Source organism: Mycteria americana, chromosome 5, assembly GCF_035582795.1.
Source record: "Mycteria americana isolate JAX WOST 10 ecotype Jacksonville Zoo and Gardens chromosome 5, USCA_MyAme_1.0, whole genome shotgun sequence".
Lineage (NCBI taxonomy): Eukaryota > Metazoa > Chordata > Aves > Ciconiiformes > Ciconiidae > Mycteria > Mycteria americana.
This window is the reverse complement of record NC_134369.1, coordinates 55,586,212-55,599,721: the sequence shown is the minus strand read 5'-3', so window position 1 is coordinate 55,599,721 and position 13,510 is coordinate 55,586,212. Positions and strand designations below refer to the sequence as shown.

Below are 13,510 nucleotides of genomic sequence, written 5' to 3'. Positions count from 1 at the left end.
ACAACAGTGGTTAGAAGATGGCTGTATTTCCAATGTTGGCTTTGTAAAATGCTCTTGATCACCTCAGTCTTCTACACTGCTAGAATACATTGGAGACTGACCTGAAGGATTGACCTTCCTGTGTTTAATATTGCCTTTTAAGTTTTGTGTTCTTTTCAGGCTATAATTCAGAAGATAATCTATGTGAACAGTCCTCTGAGGTGGAGTTTGCAAGCACCAGACAGCACGGTAAGTTTGTAGCATACATGAGGGCTTTAAACCTTTACATTAAGACTTGTTACATTGCATCCACATGAACTGACCTCGTGCATTTTAGTTAAATTAACATGGTAGAGTGAGATGTAGTAATGCAATGCCATTTTGGGAATGTGGGTATAAGTACTTCTGTTTTTCTATTGAGAAGCTTTTAATGGATGCTTTCCCAAAATAAATTGTCAAAAATAATGCCGACATTGAGACAAGTTGCCTTGCCCCAGCAACAGACCCTTTAATGCATGTCTTACAAATTTTTTGGTGATTTTTCTGGACAGTGTTCAATTCCTTCCTTAAGGGAGTGAATCAGCAATAAAAAAAATTCGGGGTGGGGAGTGTGGCTGCACGGTGGGAACACTGGTGCAGCAGCAGCACTGCCTGCTCAGAGATTTGTGGAAGACTTAATTTGCAGGCTGGTTACCAGCTCCTTCCACAAACTGAGAAAGAGGCAGAACTTATTGTTGAACTTCCTCAGTATTGACATTACTTTGTTTATAGTTGCTGTAAAAGCAAAACTCAGAACATATTTCTTTGTGCAAAAAATAAGTGAGAAAAACAAGATGGATCCTGAACAACTTCACTTGAAAAGTGAGAACGGTTTCTACTCTGTCCAGACTTTGGCATCCCGTGTATATTACGTTGTTAATGTTTTCAAAGTGACTTAGTCACACAGGTCCTATTTTCAGAAGGCAGACTGTAGCCAAGTCTTTTAGAGAATCAGAGGAACTTAAGATCTGTTTGTTCAATGCTTGTTTTGTGTTTTTCAGTGTCCAGGCCAAACAGTTTAGAGAGCAGTAGAAACGCTTCCAGCAGTAGTTCACCTCTCAATTTGAAAGGTAAAGCTTTTACAGCCAGGTTCTGACAAACAGGAAGTGACATTCCATGAAACTGTGTGCAAAATGCTGTTTTTCTTCCAGTTAAATTTGAAGACTGTTGTTTTGAAATTGTGATGATTATGCAACCTGGACATGGCTGCGTTGGGAATCAAAACTGCTGGCAAGAAGTATTTTTCTAAGATCAATTCTGGCAAGGCATGGCTTTTAAGGCAGGCAGTCTAGTTTTGCTTCAGTCTGACTGGCATCATATTGTGGGAAGTATCAGGCCACTCCTAGACTCCTTTTACAACAACAGGTCTTTGCTCTTACTCTGTACACAACTTGTGCGTGGAATCAGTGTGCTCTGGAGATTTGCTGAAATTGTGCATCCTTGAAGGATGCCAGGAGACCTGGCACTGTGGAAAAATCCACTTTCTGCTTTCCCTCTGGCAGGTTCTGGCTCTCAGATCACACAGCTGAGACTGGGAGATCTAGTGGCACAGAGGTGGTAAAGAGGCCCCCTTACTATCTGTGTTATTCCTGTTCTTCGGACAAGTAGCTGTGCTTGTTTAACACAGGGGCTCAAAGGAGATACTGCAACACATTTACTAGACCTGATTTTTCGAAGTTCTGACTGCCTTGAGTTCTGTGGGAGAAGAAAGTAAAGCCAAAAATGCCACCTAGTCTGTGTGGAAGTGGCCCTGGATGATAAAGTTACTACCTCAGTGGGAAATCTGAAATGAGGGAAGAACAGTGTCTTTAATGATATTTATGCCTCTCCTCAGGTTCCTTAGATCATATCCATGGTAGGACCGAGAGCCTCAGCAGTGAAGATATGGTGCCAAGCAGAGAGGCACCAGCCTTGCTCCGAGACACCTATCCCTTTCACTCTGCTTCTGCCGTCTTAAGCCCTAGCAGCAGGCGTGAGTCCTCCTCCCACAGGAATGGTTTGATCTCTTATGATGTACCTCAGAAGAGTACTCCATCCCAGTCTTATGCAGGCAGGCAACGGTCTGCCTCACCTGGCAGTGAGATGGTAACTTTGGAAGAGTTCTTGGAAGAGAGCAACAGGCTGTCCCCACCAAGTGTAAGTAAATAGAGCTAGATAGCCCGTCTCGGATGTCAAAAAAATGTTCAAAGCTGATTCAGGGGGATGAGGGCATAGGGAAACAAGGAAAGACAAGATGATCCTTGTTCATATGTGTGGAACTTGCAGAGAACTATTGAATCTTGCAGAATGAATGAAACAGTTCCAACAACTAAGGCAAGATTAACTTTCATACAGGACTCTAATTTATTTTGGTGTATCACCTATGGCAAGTCAGGCAGATAATTCACTGCAAGTACTATGTATTGGACTGCTGGGGCTTTTTAATATTAAACGCTTGTGGTCAGGGTTTCGTATTATATCATTAATTTTCAGCTCCAGGTATTTTCATTTGTGAACTGATAAGTTTTCTGTGTAATTTTCAGCTGCTAAATCTGTAATTAGAAATGAAACCTAACAGTAGTTTTCAATTAAAGTGAAAAATACACAGTTGTTAAAACAATCTCATAATCTGAAAATACCATCGGTGCATTTGAGAGAGAATATTTTTCTTGCCAAAGGAAGTTCTCGATGCTTTCACCATACTGTGTGTTTGTGTGCTGACTGGCACTGTTCTGTTGGTTCAATGACTGCAAGAATATGCCGCACACTGAAGTGCTTTGTCAGAAATGAAATATTTGTTTTCTAGATGGCATTTGTCTTTTACTGCTCAGAGATGCTGTACAGTAGTGAGGTGGTACAGTATCGAGCATGTTAATATCTTAAGAACAATTCACTGTTTTGAAGAACAATTCACAAGTGAAGAGATGTTTCTGTTTCATGAATGCCTTGATAACAGTATTGAAATCAGCATACCTGTACCGTTTTATGGCATCAGTAAATTCTGGTCCTTGAATTTTCAGAGCAAGATTTAAATATACCTCCTATTCCCTCATTATCCTAAATACAATTCTTAGCTTTGAGAGATGTTTACAATTTAATTTTTTTTTTCCTGGTCTGTAACTACCTGACCATGTCTCCATTTTCATTCTTTCTGTCATCCTTGTTCCTTTTCAGCGTCGGCGCAGTTTAAATGAGAGTGAAATGATTTCATTGCACCAATTTCTGTTAGAAGCTGATGCACTGTATCCCTCTTGCTACTCCCTATGTCCTTCCCTCCATCAGGAACCTTCGCAGTCACTTGAATCGGTCCTCAGTCATTCATGTCCCGACAGCGTGAGGCACAGAACAGGCAGGGGAAATAGGAGATCTACTTCACTGTATATCCCCAGGGTATCCATTGTTCTTGCTATGAAGGCAACAGCTCCCAACTTACGACAGCTTTTGCTAGCATATTAATACCTATAGAAGCATATTGTAACTCTTAGCTGTTATTTTAAAGGCTGCCAGATCACTTGCATTCATTGCTCATAAAGTATTTCCAGTGCTTGTTCATAAACATGCATGTTTTCGGAGGACTAGTCAGTCTGTCATGTTATGTGTGTAACAGAAGTTTAAAGTGAAGTTAACAATAACCCTAACACTTTAACATTTAGTTGAGCATAGAAATCTTCCCGCTGCACTGTTACCGTTGATGGTGTTCACTTCTAGCAAATGAGTTTTTTGACTGGAAGAAACGTTTGGAACGCTAGTGAAATGAATACATGAAGCTTTAACATACTCCCTAGAGAACAGTAAAGAAATAAATCCCATGAGCTTGTTTCAGCACGTTTTTTGTGAAGACAGCATGTCCCTTAACTATTCTGAGCATGCCTCGTACTAATAGTCCAATGGCAGCTGATCAAACATCACCATTTTTGGATTGCATGGACCATCGCCATGAAATATTCATTGTATATTTCCTTTTACTGCCAGATTAATTGTCTGACTCGAAATTTGCAGGTTAATTGTGGGCAAGCAATAATTTCTCCATTTTTGTAATGATTTTTTGTACATTTCGTTATGTTGTACACGCAGCTTTTAACATATATAGTATATTGACTGCGGGAGGTGAGGGGAATCAATGGAGAAGCAATGAAACTTTCTTGTAATGCTAGCACATCTCCCCAAGGTATTCTATCCCTGAAGTTACAGTAGTGTATTATCCAGCTGAACTGTATTCTGGAAGATGACAGACCATCATTGATATCTGCTGATACCAATGGCTGTCATTAATGTGATATTGATGTTACAGTGATAGTGACTGATGTGAAAGGAAGCACAAGAGCTGCTGCCCAGGTTCCAAGTGAGATGAAATTTTTTAAAATTTAAGACAATTAATCTGGCAAACGAGGCTGTCACAATCTAATTATGATGAGCATGTTACTCCTTGATTTGGATTTATACCCATTGTAAGCATTTATATCTTCTGTTCCCCACTTTAAATATAAAAACTACGGTTGTACTTGGCTTGAATTAAGTGGGAAGGAAGATTATCTGAACACAAAGCTCTGCATGATTCTTTAAACAAAAGGTGTTGTCATTAATGTGGCATGTTCATATTTTCTCACACCAGGACACCTCCAGTAACAGAGATGACTTGCTCAGCGATTATTTTAGGAAAGCAAATGAGCCTTCGGCTACTGGCAACCCGCTGGTTCAGCCGTCCAGAAAGGAGGCTGCTAAGATGCCCACTAGTCTTGTTGCTCCAACTGTAAAGATGACCATTGCCAATGAAGAAGGAAGAACAGCTAAACCTGGAAATTACATGAAGCCAAACCTCAGACAGGTCGAACCTGAGCCTCTGGCAAACTCCCAGGGGTCCCTTAAGCTTTCTCACATGCCCCAGCACCAGCCTGCCAGTGGGATGCGGCAGATGGCACAGCCTCAGCAGCCTGGAACCGCGAGCAGGAGGAGTACGTCATTGAGCAGGGCATTTAGCTTAGCCTCTGCAGACCTCCTCAGGGCCACCGGCCCGGAGACGTACAGGCAGGAGAGCCCTCAGAGGTCAGCAGCAGACCTGCGTGGGGGCAAGGACACTGTCAGTCAGACTGCTAGGGCTTCTGTGCCAGTGAGCTCCCAGGCAACCTCGAGAGAGAGGCCACAGTCTGCAAAGGTGGCAGGTTCCTTGCAAGGTGTTGATTCCTGCTGTCGGCAGCTTGATGCAAGGCGCCTTTCCCTGGCCTCACCAAAAGATGAGAGGCCGCTCTCCTTCCATCAGTTCTCTGCCTCACCCACTGCATCCACCAGCAATCTGAACGTGCAGCAACAGGAGCGTGTGAACACTGGGCAACACTACTCACCCGCATCACACACTCCCTCTAAAGTCAAACCCAAGCCAGCCCCTCGTACTGGGGAGGTGGCCCCTGCCAGAGCTGTTTCCAGCAGCACTGAGGGAAATATTTCCCTAAGGCAAGGCCAGGGTGATGCCCTACTTACCAAGTGCCAGGGTAAGCTGCCAGAAGGCAGCACAGGGGCTGTGGAGGAGCCCATGAGAGGAAGCAGCTCCAACAGCACTCCCGGGTCTCCAGATCCCCAGGGGGATCAGCAGACGGTTTGGTATGAGTATGGGTGTGTGTAACCCACGGATGCAGCTAGTAATATGTGTGTTTGGCATTGCTGACATCTGGGTAGCATTTGTCTAGACAGTGTGCCAGGTCTTAGAGGCATCACCTGCATGCTGCTCTGAATGTTCTCCGGGTACTGTTTCCTAGTTGGACAAAGTATGATTAAGAGAAACAAGGAGCAAAACTCCATCCCTTCTTTTGACACTGTTGTGCCTAAAACAAAGTGGAAGCCTGACCTAATCTCACAGCAGGCTTGGCACCTGATTCTCACAGGTGCTGAGCATTCCCCACTCCAGTAGAGGCTTAGCAGGGTCCTCTGTCATCGCTGCACTGTGCACCCCTTCTACCTGCATTAAAGAAGAGTTTCACAGGTCATGTGCTGAACCCAGCCCCACCATTGATAAATAATTTAATCATACTGAAAAGGTCATGTAAAACCCAAACTTCTCCCCCAAAGACAGAACCAGACACTTGGCTTATGTAACTTAAGAGAAAGCTGAAGAGTGCAAGTGTGTGGCTTTAGCCATGGATCTGTTAAAATCAACTGTTCTTGCCACAGCCACATTTTATAGAGGTAATGTGTAGACTTCAGGGGTCATGTCTTCACCTTCCCTGCTGGCACTGTTGTAAACACAGAGTGGCCAGTGTAATTACCCCATTGCCTTCACTATAGCTGCAGCTCAGTGGATCCTTGACTCTGCAAGCCAAGTGGTGCTGCCTTTTGAAACTTGTTTTATCTTTTATACAAACACTGGAACTAATGCAGCCTTTCAGAGTAGATGCCATTTCAATTGCAAAGGTGGCATCTCATGTATAGAAGTGTCTTGTAAGTATGTATATAAGAAGCTCAAGTATTGTATAGGAATGCTGTGTAAATTGTATTATTACATCCTTGTGTGCGTGACAGCACACATCCTAAGCGATATGTGGGTTTTTGTCTCTTAGAAATCCTTGTTTGTCTCCAAGAACTTTGCTTGGTATAGAAAGCAAAATAATTTTTTGTATACATGTGAAAGAAATATACTTTTAAAAATCTATTTATGCGCAAAGAAGTTCCTTGTATGTTTCTGTCCGGAGTGTCATCAGCTGCTTATGTATATATGATCAAATGCATATCTTTAATTCTATTTCATGTTTGTAAAGCTGTTTTTCTTGCAATAGACTAAATCCTTAAAAAAACCCAACAACTTGTTCTGATTTAATCTAGTAAAAGCTAAAACTGATTCAGCTGAGGATGTTTTTGTTATCTAGTATGTAGTAATCCCATTCTGGAAACTACAAAATTGTTTATAATAAAGATTAAAATAAAATAGATAGATGTTGTACTTTTTTTTTCCTTGGGGAAAAAAAAAACAAACCCCAATTCATGCTGCTGGATGGAGATCTGTCTGCAATAGCTTTGTGTACGCCTCAGTGTTAATTGGCATCTCTGTGTGGCAGAGTTGTGTTTGTTTTTATAATGTTGCCACAAAAGAGACATACCGGAAATCTTTGTTTGTTTGTAACCTTCTTACTGAAGACTTCAGTAGGATTGATCATGCAAATTAAGTGGCTTCCAGGTCACTGTAGTATCAGACCGTTAGATTTTTATGCTTCTCTGACCACTTCAGACTGTGCCAAGCATGCTGTCAACTTTGACCAAGCTTGCATTTTGTACAATCTGTTCCATGCTTAACTCTCAGGATGCCTTACAAAAATGAGAAATTACTCATCTTTGAACATGCAGAGAATGGCAAAAGGAACTTTCTGCCTTCTCTGCTATTTTAATTGCAAACCATAGTTTTGCAACAATTTTAAAATTATGTGCTATACAGCAGTTTTAGAACATAGTGGTTTTGGTAAACTGAAATTCTTCCAGAAATTCCCCCTCAACATTGATTCTTGGCCAGATCACTAAAGGTGTGAAAGACTGGTGTTTGTCCCTTGTTTCAGCCCTGTTTTGGAGGCATGTGCTCGATTGCCCTGCAGGCTGGACTGCTGAGGAATTCATCTGCGAGTTGTCAGTTACTGTAGATCTGCTTTTGTTATGAATACCTGCCCAGTCACACCTTAGTTGTAATTTTTTGAGTTATTTACAATAATTTACTTCCTCAGTTCTAGTGGGTTTGAATTAAAATGTGCTTAATACTTACATAGTACCTTTCAAGTATGGGATAATTTTAAATACAGACGTTACAACGTGGAACAACTGTTGAAGCACATGATGCTGTGGTGCTTGGACCTTCCCGAGACCATTAAGGAAATTTTTGGTATAGGTGCCTGTCCTGCCATGGCAGGTGCAGTCATTTTGCAGTCTGCTCAATTCATTAATTGTTTTCAACTCTTTGGTAGATGTGGTGGCTCCCAGGTAAGAGCCACCATCAGGTAAGAAATGGGGTGGGAGGGAAAACAAGGCCTGCCTCTAGCTAAGATGCTGCTACTCTTTGCCTTTCTGGGGTGCCCAGAGCAGTCATTGGTAGGATAAATGGATGTTTCTGTGTGTCAAAGATAACATGGGAGAGAAGTCAATTGTGTTTAGAGAGAGAGTAATCAGCAAATCCTCCCACGTTTGTGCCAGTGGAGCTGGGCAGGTAGAGCTGCCATGAGGCGCCGGCTTGTGTGAGGTGGCGGGAGCTGCCGGGAGAGGTTTTTCTGTGAGGGAGAAGTGGAGGGGGCAGAGCTGCCAGACCATTTCAGGCTTCTCGATTCCTTCCAAGAAGAAAAGGGGAACTGCGATGAAATAGCAGCTGTTTCGATTTGCACAACTTCAAAGGATCCTGAGACCCACCATGTGTGGGCAGGCAGCTGGGCCTGGCCGTTGGGAGTGCCGGCAGCAGGCTGGGGAGCCGCCGGCTGCAGCCACACACCGGTACGTGTTGAGCCCCTGGACAAAGGGACCTCCCTGTGCAGGAGCCCTAGGCTTCAGCACGCGGGCTTTTCTCAGCTCTGTGTGGCAAAGGGCTGTAGGATGCTGAGATTTCCTGACACGGGGGGAAGCACGTGCTCCCTGAAGATTGCTAATTACGTGTGCTAAATAATGCTGTAAATGGTTCTGGACATAATGCTTCAAGTAATGTTCAATAATGGAGTACCTCAGTTTGTATACATGGCTCATTAATTCTCTAGGTCATATTTTCTATTAAAGGACAGATTTTTGAAGGTGATTCCCATCCCAAGGAGGCAGCTAAGTAGCCGATGGGTTTCTGAGAAAGCCATGGGGCTGTGTCTTTGGCAACACCCACTCCCTGCAGCATGCTCAAACTCTGAAGTCAGTGAAGCTGTTTAACGTGAGGAAACAAATTTTGCTTAAAATTGCACACGCTGCATGACAATGGTATTTGCTTGAAGTAAAAGAAATGGCTGCTGTGGAAATTGCTTCTAGGGAGTTGCATGCTCTGCAGTGACAGAGTATCTCCTTACCAAGAAATCTGAAGCCAGGTCCTTTACAGAGACACTGTGTCATGGAAACCTTTTTCCCATTAGATATTCTTCAGCTGTTCCTCAAACTTGGGAGCTGATTGTGAAGTGAACAGGCCTTTTCTGATTTCAGTTAATTGAGTTCAGAACATAAAAGCTCCAGAAAAATAATTAAAAAATAGAATTTACTTTTTTCTGTGATGAGGGAAGTTCCAAGTCAAAGTGCATTGTAAAAATGGCTAGTACTTAGCTTAGAAAAATGACACATCAAGGAACACCATGTGGTTAGAAGTTATTTCTGATCATCCAGATGTTTGGAGGCATATTAGAAGTTCAGCCAAAGGTAAATGACTTTAAGACAGAACATGGAAGAAATGCTCCAGAAATTCTTAGTTCATGTGAGATGACTACAAACTGGATGTTAAATGGATGTAAAGAGATTAACACTTTTTTTTTTTGGTTAAACAGGAACCCAGCTGTGTTGAGAGCATTTGAATTGTGGTTTTGCATTTTTAGATGAAAGGGAAAAAAAAAAATCAGTTGTGGTAAGCTTCACCAAAAAATTTTATCCTAACAATTGCTTCTCTGCCCATCAGAGTCGTGGAGTATCGGATCCTGGCAGCACTGGAGATGTTCAAGGGCAGGTGGAAAGCTTGGGAATGTTTTTACAAATTGCCAGTACCAGGCAGAATTAACCTGACCTAACAGCGCAGAGTGAAATAGCTCAGTTACTAAAAATAATGAATGAAGTTGTCATTATGAAGGGTTGCTAGACTGGAGAAATAGACTGGGCTGTGAAGGTCTATCTTGAAAGCTGGTACTAGAGAATGCCATAAGAACTAAGAGAGAATGGCATCAGCTGGAAATTGGTGAAAAAAATTATGATTTAAGAGAGTGCTGGCAGGAGTTTAAGGTGACTGGAAGAAGCTATGGCAAGTTTTTTCAAAACTAAATGGTGTTTTTTCAGTCACAAGGATTTCTTCAAATATATTAAGAGAACAGTAGACAACAGAGCTGCTGTTTAAAAGCTTCTCAAATGGGAAAGTCCTTAAAAGGCTAACTTGGGTCCTAAAGACAGTGAAATGTGAGTTGATGAAGTGTGACACAAAGTTGACGTTAGTTCAGATTTGGAGGATTGTGAAGAATCCCATTAAAGAGTAACATGGATGAGTGGGCAACCCAGCAGCAGACTACCTGTGCTTACCCCTGCTGAAGCCATGGAAGGGACAGTTCATTGTCTGTTTTTTGGGGAGGTAGTGGTGGGGGAGCGAAATGGGGTTTTACTGAGAACAGGGCAATGAAAATGTGGTTATTCCACAGAAACTAGGAACCTAAAACATGGCCAAACCAAAACAGAGAATTCCATGGAAACTAATGTCAGCTCTTTATCATTCCCAGATGCTGTTCTGATCAGCTCTGGTTAAAAATACTTGCATGTTTTTAACCAAAGATTATCATAACTGAGGATTACGTAGCTCTGATGGTGAGGCTATGCCAAAGTACGTAATGTGTGTGTTGCAGACCAGAATGAGGAAGATCAATAGATCTAAGTGTTGGCATTAGCCTGTGGAAAGCATGTGTTGCACAAAGGGGAAACAGAAGGAGCCCAGCTCCCTCTTCAGTGAGTGGTACCCTATGGTGTGATCTGAAAGTCATGCTAAAGGAGAGAGTGCTTAGCAAGGGAAAAATGAAGCTATTGGTGAGACTCATTGCACCTTATGGAATCAAATAGATTAATATAATATAGTGTTTTAATGCTTTCGGTTTATGGTATGAGATAGTTTATGGGAGAGCTGAACAGTCTCTGCTTTAAGAAAACATCATCAGGTAAAATATAAGAGGCTCCTCCTCCTCTCCAACATCAGGTGCTGGCTGCCTTCGGATTCAGGATGGAGCTGGGCTACCGCACTAGGAACAGTGGGCGCCTTCTCCATGTGAAAATCCCTGAAATTTGCAAGTCAAAGATCACCTCACTCACTTTTTCAGTAGTTGTCGTGCTCTGGAAGTGTGAGACATTAATGGCAAGTAAAGCACAGTTTGTGTTTGGGAACACACTGCTAAGGAAGAACATGGGAGTTTGAGAAGGATATTCCAGCTGGAGAAACACAGCTCTCCAGTGGACTTCTGAGGCATCTCTAGAGACTTGCATTGGAGGGAAGAGGGAGTTTTCTGCAAGAAGTAAGTGGGAAAGTATGTCTGTGAAGGACTGAAGTGAGCATTTTGTAGTGCTTCTAGTCTGATTGTTTTACCATTCGGCAGGGTATTTTGAAGATTATGGGATGTGGAAGTCTGTGTTCCCTTGTTGCTTTAAATATCTCTGACCAAAATTATCCCATTCTTGTTAAACCCATGGAAAATGCTTCCCTGCACCTTTGCAAGAGGATTTTTTTTCTCTAGTTATCCAAAACTTGGAATTTGATTGTGTGTGTGCTGTGAGCCCATAAAATACCTAATCTACAGATGCATGTGTTTCAGAGACGCTGGTTACTTGCTGGTTCAGCTGCAGCATCTCGGCCTTCTACAGAGATGGAAAACTCCCAATCAGATTGAGAGTGCTCCTGTAGGATCCTTTTGGCTATTTGTGAGTGAAAGCAGAAATACTGAGAATTAGGGAGATGACTGTGACATGAAAATCTTGGGAACTTTTTTTAGAACTGCAATCCTCTGAACAAGGATTGCTTGCTCATAGCAGTGCAAAAGCCTGTCAGAGTTCAAGAAGCATCTGGACGATGCTCTTCATCATATGGTTTAGTGTTACGTAGTCCTGCAAGGAGTTTGACTCTGATCCTTATGGGTCCCTTCCAACCCAAGATACTCTGTATGAAAAGGTAAATGGAGAAAACAGGCAGGCACAAGCTGTGTGGGATAGACCTTGTATCGATTTAGCTGGGATTTAACTAAAATTAAGCTAAGTCTGGTAACCTTCAATTTCCTCAGCCTCTTGAGCTTGCTCACAGCTTTTTTGGTCCATAAGTAAATGAGACAAAGGGATAGAACACTTCAGAAAGCTGTATTAACAGCATTGTGTAAGCAGAAGGACTGTACAGCTTATGTACTCCATTTCCATTAGACTTCCCAGCTATCTGGTAAAGTTTTTCCTCCTCCATGTAGACTAGTTTTAGATCAGGTAGGGTGCAAAAGGTTTAAATCGGCATCTGATGAGGGCACCAGTATGCGCACTCCAGAATGCAGCTTTGGTACCTTCATTGACACAAGGATTTCTCTGCTGTTGCTACTTTCTCTTACTTGCGTTTCCACATAGCAGTATCTTCTTCCTGGATAGCTGAGGCTTAAAGGAGGTGGGTAATGTGTGTTTGATGGGGAACAGTATATTTTTAATGTTTTGGTATGCCCTTAAAACCACCTCTTCCAAGAACAACCACATGGTGTGTTAGCAGAAAACTCTTTGCAAGAAATGTGCAAACAAAGGAGCCTTCTTGCTAAATCCTGTCCTACAGCTCAGATGGTGCAACCAGCTACCACAGTCTGGCCAAGCCCACCTTGTCTCCAGCAACTTTCCTTCCTTCATGACTTCTCCTCTCCAGCACTAGAGACCTTTCTGTTCTTCAACCCAGAGTGTTATCTTTAACTATTTTCTACCCTTGAGTCCACTTTTTGTACCCTGTTTCCCTCCAGATCTAGTTCCAGCTTTCTCTAATCTTTCCATGCCCGCTTCCATTGCTAAAGGTTTTAGTCATCTGTCAGCCAGCTCTTACCTTTTTGCCATTTCTTCTTGCTGTTGTCATCTCTTTGTACCTCTCTGCCCTTGCCAGACTCTCTGTTACACAGTCACATTCTCAAGTCTTGAGGTCAGTTTGTAGTTCCTGTTGGTAGTCCCAGTATCTGTTCTCAGTGCTTTCTGATGCTTCTTTAGCTCTTCATCCACTGTTGTCTCAAACATTCCCCACCCTCCCTTACCTCATCCTGCTCAAATGCTTTGCCCAAATACACCGGTGCCATCAGTTCAATGTGCCTTTCCTCCCCGACATCCCTCCATAGCGTACACTACGGTCATTGTCTTCTCATCATGTCTCTTCCCCACATCCTCCTTTAGCTCATTTGTGTTGCTCTGTTTTGCTCTGTGTTTGTGACAAGTGATGGCCAAGCCTTGACACAGGAAATACACCATGTACTGTAAACCACTGCGAGTATTTGTGGTGCAGAAGATGCATGTTTGCATGAAGTCTAGAGCCAGTCTTGTTTTCAAATTTTAAAATCTACCTATTAGTTATTGAGATGTCTTTCAAACATTTATTCATCACAATGAATATAGAATTCTACTATCTGTAGCAGGATGTTAATGCAAGATCTTATAACAATTTCTAAGCTTGTTTGTTATACGTTTTAGGACCAGCAGATATCTTTGATGGTTAAAGTTCCGTGAGAATTTGTTAGCTCTTAAAAATACTAATAGGGTGATAGATGCATTTAAGAAGGTTCCATATTACTTTTTGCATATCGAGGCAATATTGTTTCTATTAGTCTTAAGTATTTTTAACAATATGAGTTTCCAC

General features: G+C 42.3%; 1 protein-coding gene and 1 long non-coding RNA gene across 6 annotated transcripts in view; both read left to right on the top strand.

Annotated features, from left to right (window-relative positions):
- Positions 1–6,914, top strand: part of CCDC88C (coiled-coil domain containing 88C) — a 101,215-nt gene extending 94,301 nt beyond the window's left edge. Inside the window, exons 27-31 of one of the 5 annotated variants that reach the window (XM_075503443.1) lie at positions 160–228; positions 1,020–1,088; positions 1,853–2,154; positions 3,280–3,387; positions 4,610–6,914. In XM_075503443.1, coding sequence (XP_075359558.1) covers positions 160–228; positions 1,020–1,088; positions 1,853–2,154; positions 3,280–3,387; positions 4,610–5,614 — 1,553 coding nt within the window. In that variant the 3' untranslated portion in view covers positions 5,615–6,914. Of the gene's footprint in view, positions 1–159; positions 229–1,019; positions 1,089–1,852; positions 2,155–3,171; positions 3,388–4,609 lie in introns of all 5 variants that reach the window. The other 4 variants (XM_075503442.1, XM_075503446.1, XM_075503445.1 and 1 more) reach the window with 4 other exon arrangements.
- Positions 6,915–9,464: 2,550 nt separating this feature from the next.
- LOC142409769 (uncharacterized) lies at positions 9,465–11,587 on the top strand. Its single transcript, XR_012775766.1, has 3 exons — positions 9,465–9,541; positions 10,862–11,174; positions 11,472–11,587. It is a non-coding gene; the product is annotated as an uncharacterized LOC142409769 (long non-coding RNA).
- Positions 11,588–13,510: the final 1,923 nt, after the last annotated feature.